The sequence below is a fragment of the Nicotiana attenuata genome, chromosome 10, assembly GCF_001879085.1.
Source record: "Nicotiana attenuata strain UT chromosome 10, NIATTr2, whole genome shotgun sequence".
Classification (NCBI taxonomy): Eukaryota; Viridiplantae; Streptophyta; class Magnoliopsida; order Solanales; family Solanaceae; genus Nicotiana; species Nicotiana attenuata.
The window spans coordinates 43,323,566-43,328,589 of NC_031998.1; the positions used below are offsets into that span (position 1 = coordinate 43,323,566).

Genomic DNA, 5,024 nt, shown 5'->3' on the forward strand with positions numbered 1-5,024 from the left:
GAAAAAAATTCAAGCCACAAAATAACAGCAGATAAATTAGGAATTACATATAACAAAAATAATATGTTATGTACTCAGACTACTTTATCTAATGGTGCTATTTAACATTCTCTTTTTCGTAAATTATGTTAATTTTCTTTTTAATATGTCACTAAATGAATAATATACTTTTTAAAATATTTAATTTTAGTAGTTTTTGTTTTATTCTTAATAACATGATTTATCGAAACTTTCACCATCACTTATTTAAATAAAAAGACAGTTAAAACTAGGCAGCTTATTGGGCGAATCGAACAGATATTTAAGCTTCGGTTGTGTCCAATAGATATAATATATATATATATATATATATATGTCCGGATTTTAAATGTGCTAGTTTGATTCATATAGCCAAAACCAACTAGTTTGGGTCGAGACATTGTTTTTACTGAAGAGGTTAGGCTATGTTCCTGCTCGTATGTACTTCAGTTTTTTCTTACTACTCTAGGTGCTGGACAATGTTTGAGTTGAAGTAAAAAAAAATCCGTGGAGTTGACCTAGTGATTGGAATGAACTTCACTTAAGAAAACAATTGAAGATTTGGAAACCAGTATTTCACTTAAAATACACCTTCAAACAGTGTTTCAATATTTTACTTGAAGTTTAAATAATGAAATTCAGTATTTCAAATAGTCATGGCCAAACTACGGGACTCGGTGTTTGCAAATAGTGGAACAATATTTATGCCCAAATGAGCCCAAAATGTTCCACAGTGGATGTATAAGAGCATCCAAAGTGTTTTATAAGGATCTTGGGTTACCTCCAGGGGCGAAGCTATGTATGACCAAGAGTGGTCATTGTACACCCTTCGTCAAAAAATTATACTATGTATATGATAAAATATTACTTGTTATTGATTAAAAAATAGACTTTCAACACCCTTGCATAGCCCATTGGCAAAGGGTGCAAGCTTATTGAATTTCCTTGCTTCGTCACTGGTTACCTCACTCGTTGCCTTAACAATGTTTGGTTGAGTACTCAAATACTTTCACGATATTTGCAAAATATCCAACCAGGAATGTTTTCCGGATTCATCCTATTTATTGTAGTTTTGTGCTGTGTTTTTCTACAGTCAAATTTCTCTTAAAGCTTACTATGGATATGGGACCACAGTTCCATTTTCACTATTCTCTCTTTTCTAGAACACGTTGTTTGGTCTAATATTGAGCCGGTCTTGGCAGGGAATCAACAATAGCAACAACAAAGTGAAAGTTCGTGCAGGACTGTGTGAAATTGGCTTATGGAGATGACTCTAATGTTGTTAAGGAAAGCAGGTTTGCTGGAGCTCCAGCTCTTTCCGGGACTGGTGCATGCCGTCTGTTTGCTGAATTCCAAAGGCGCTTCTATCCTGACTCACGAATGTTTCTACCAATTCCAGCTTGGTCCAAGTAAATGTTTTCATGCTTATAATTCGTTTTCATGCCCTGTCATTATTAATCTGTAATGTGATTGAATGTGTTCTTTTTAGCCACAATGACATTTGGAGGGATTCTGAAGTTTGTACTAGTACCTACAACTATTATGACCGTGATACAAAAGGATTGCAATTTCAAGCCCTCATGAATGATATCAACGTTTGGTTTTATGCTGGAGGATAAGATGAGTTTTCTCAAATTTTGCTGTGAAATATTTGCTTTAACTTCACTGCAAAATCTTACATCCTTACATGACTTTACACCCTTTTCCTGCACATATGAGATTGTGTGTTGAGCCTGAACTGGCGAACTGAAGTCACTTTTGGAACCACACATCCTACAGCTACTTTGTAAAAGATGGATTATGTCGCTGAGCTATTTAGATGTAACCAATAAATTATGTTGCTCGGACTCTTAAAAATATTGTTGGGTGCATGTCGGATCCTCCAAAAGTAGTGCATTTTTGGATGATCCGACACTAGTGCAACAACATTTTTTGGAGAGTCGTCTGAGCAACATAGCGAAGAAACTCCTTGCTGAAGAATCATGTCAGAAAGTAATTATGCATATGATCCTCCTACCCGAAAAATGTAATAGAGAAAATGCCCTTGCAGTAATGCAATAATACTTATTATATCATTATACAGATACTCGTTCTGCGATACTGTTGTATGTGGTTACAATATATGAAGGCAAACTCTGCTTTTATTAACTTTCCGCTTAAGGAGTTTAGACTACTATTCCTGACCCTATTCATTTGATAATCTCACAGAATGCTTCAGATCGTTCCTTTTTCTTACTCCATCCTTGCGCTCATAATCCAACTGGCGTCGACCCCAATTATGAGCAGTGGAAAGAAATCTCTCACCTATTCAAGGTTAGTGAAATAATTTATTCTTTTTTCTTTCTCTTATTTTACTTTTTTAGTCTATCTTATGTGGTATCTCTTGTGAAAATTGATTTCAGATCAAGAATCATTTTCCTTTTTTTGATATGGCTTATCAAGGAATTGCTAGCGGGGACCTTGAGAAAGATGCTACTGCTATTCGGATATTCCTTGACGACGGACATCTACTGGGCTGTGCTCAGTCTTTTTCCAAAAACATGGGATTGTATGGACACCGAGTAGGTTGTGTCAGGTTAACCACTTCAAGCTACTGTGTTTTACAACTCCTCATTTTGAACAACATCGAAATAATACTAAACGTTCATCGGTTAGACAATCCACTTACGAACAAAAGAATAAACCACTGAATCAACAAACAAAGTAACTTTAACTTGTCCATTCTTAGGGTAATCCTGAATCCACTTTAGCGCTTAGTAGTCCACACGGTCTGTTACTTTCATAGTTTCTTGATTAGTCTCCAATTCTAAAACATCCCGTCTTTTTGCTTCCCCTTTTCTTGTTTTGTTCTGGAAACCAGTATTGTCTCCAGGGATGTAAAGCAAGCCACTGCAATCAAGAGCCAGTTGCAGCAGATAGTCAGGGCAATGTACAGTAGCTCTCCTCTTCACGGCCCACTACTAGTATCTACAATCTTGAATGATGCTGATTTAAAGGCACTCTGGGAAGAGGAAATTAAGGTAATTGATGTTCCATTATGTATTGCTAGGCAGAGGTGGACCGCGATTTGAAGTTCGGGGGCGCACTTTTGAATTCAACCAAAATCTGCTTTGTATATAGGGTGCCCATTACTAAGATATCAGTATTTTCTAAAGAAATATGCATGTATACATGGAATTTTTGCCGAACTTTATGGTTAGCAGTGACCCCTCTCTCCATAGCATAGGTTCGCCTCTGTTGTTAGGTCCTAATTACCAATACATTTCCTTATGTTTTACTGATTATATCTTTTGTTTAAGGTCATGGCTGATCGAATGATCAGAATGAGAATCAAATTACGTCGAACTCTTGAAGAATTGAATTCGTCTGCAAACTGGGAACATATAACCAAGCAGGTATTCTTAAGTCTTTTTTAAAATCGTATATCAAATACAGCTGCTAAATATCAAATTTTCAGGTCGGAATGTTTTACTTCTCTGGTTTATCCCCTAAAGAGGTTAACCGATTGCAGAGGGATTTCCATATATACATGACTAATGATGGACGCGTCAGGTACTTAAGTCAGATTTCTTGAATTTAAGTACTAATATCAATATACATGACACTGCAGATTGTATTGTAATCGGAAAGGTGATATCAATATAACCACACATAGTAGGTTTTTATTTTTTGGTAATTAAACCAATTTTTTTTAATTTACCAGAACTATTTACATATTGTTCTGTTCTAGCCTGATCTGGACAGCTGCCCAGACTCAGCTACTCATCTTGTCTTCCTAGTTACTAACTGCTATACCTACTATTTAAACATCTAGTTGAACAGTAGGATAGTAGTTAAGATCCATTAATCTTCTCTGTAATCTCAGCTTGGAAGCACCTCGACCATGTACATCTTGTGTTATTAGTCTACTAAGTATTGCTGCTGATCATTGCTTTACTTGGAAGATTCTACCAAATATAGTACAAGTTGCCAGCAAGTGTCAGCCTGTATACTTCATATTTTGTGCTCCTTCTCTTGTAGTGTCTCTCAGCCATGCTATCTCATTTGCCCATGGCATCACCTGGCTATGTATCCCTTGCCATTGTAACATTGCTGTCCACACTCGTGCTGAGTATGAACAACTGAAGAAGAGATGATCAATGGATTCTTCTTCTGTATAGCAGAGTGGGCAAGTTGTGTCTTCCAAACAGCCCCATCCCCTCAATCTGTCCTTAGTTAGTAGTCGTCTATGAGCAGCCAGGTATAGTGTAAAGATCAACTTGGGCAACCCAGCATTATTGCAAACCAGTTTCCTCCATGACACTTTAGCAAAGTCTCCTCTAAGCTGCATATGCATGGCCTTGATGGAGAACTTTTCCATTCCCACTACATCTTCTTCTGCACATCCAACTTCCTCAAAGTAGTTGTTAGCTTTCAGTATCTTTTGAACAATCCAAGAAGCTTGCTTTGGTTCAGCACCCCACAATGAGTTATGCTTCTTATTAGGGGTGTACATGGACCGGGTTGGTTCGGTTTTATCAAAACCAAACCAAACCAACTATATCGGTTTGGATTGGTTCGCTTTTATCGGATTTCACTACTAAAAATTCGGCAAAAACCGACCACACCGGCCAAAAAACCAACCAAAGTTGGTCCGTTTTCAAAAAAAAAAAAATTATATATATATATATATATATGTGTGTGTGTGTGTGTGTGTGTGTGAGAATGCACGGGAGAAAATATTATTGATTAATATTGACTTGTGTTTAACACGATACAATGAGCCCTATATACACACATAACATATCCTACTCCTAATACATATTGGATTAGGGTTATTTACTCCTAATTACATGACTATTCTAACACTCCCCCTCAAGCTGGTGCATATAAATCATATGTACCGAGCTTGTTACATATGTAGTTAATACGAGGACCAGTGAGGGACTTGGTGAAAATATCTGCAAGCTGATCATTCGACTTCACGAACTTTATAGCAATATCTCCCGAGAGTATCTTTTCTCTAA

General features: G+C 36.8%; 1 protein-coding gene across 1 annotated transcript in view; it reads left to right on the forward strand.

Moving 5' to 3' along the window:
* Positions 675–5,024, forward strand: part of LOC109233753 (aspartate aminotransferase, mitochondrial-like) — a 12,282-nt gene continuing 7,932 nt past the window's right edge. The window contains exons 1-8 of the mRNA XM_019399618.1: positions 675–695; positions 1,261–1,427; positions 1,508–1,613; positions 2,188–2,331; positions 2,421–2,593; positions 2,879–3,038; positions 3,318–3,413; positions 3,476–3,570. Of these exons, the coding sequence (XP_019255163.1) occupies positions 675–695; positions 1,261–1,427; positions 1,508–1,613; positions 2,188–2,331; positions 2,421–2,593; positions 2,879–3,038; positions 3,318–3,413; positions 3,476–3,570 (962 nt within the window). The remainder of the gene's footprint in view (positions 696–1,260; positions 1,428–1,507; positions 1,614–2,187; positions 2,332–2,420; positions 2,594–2,878; positions 3,039–3,317; positions 3,414–3,475; positions 3,571–5,024) is intronic.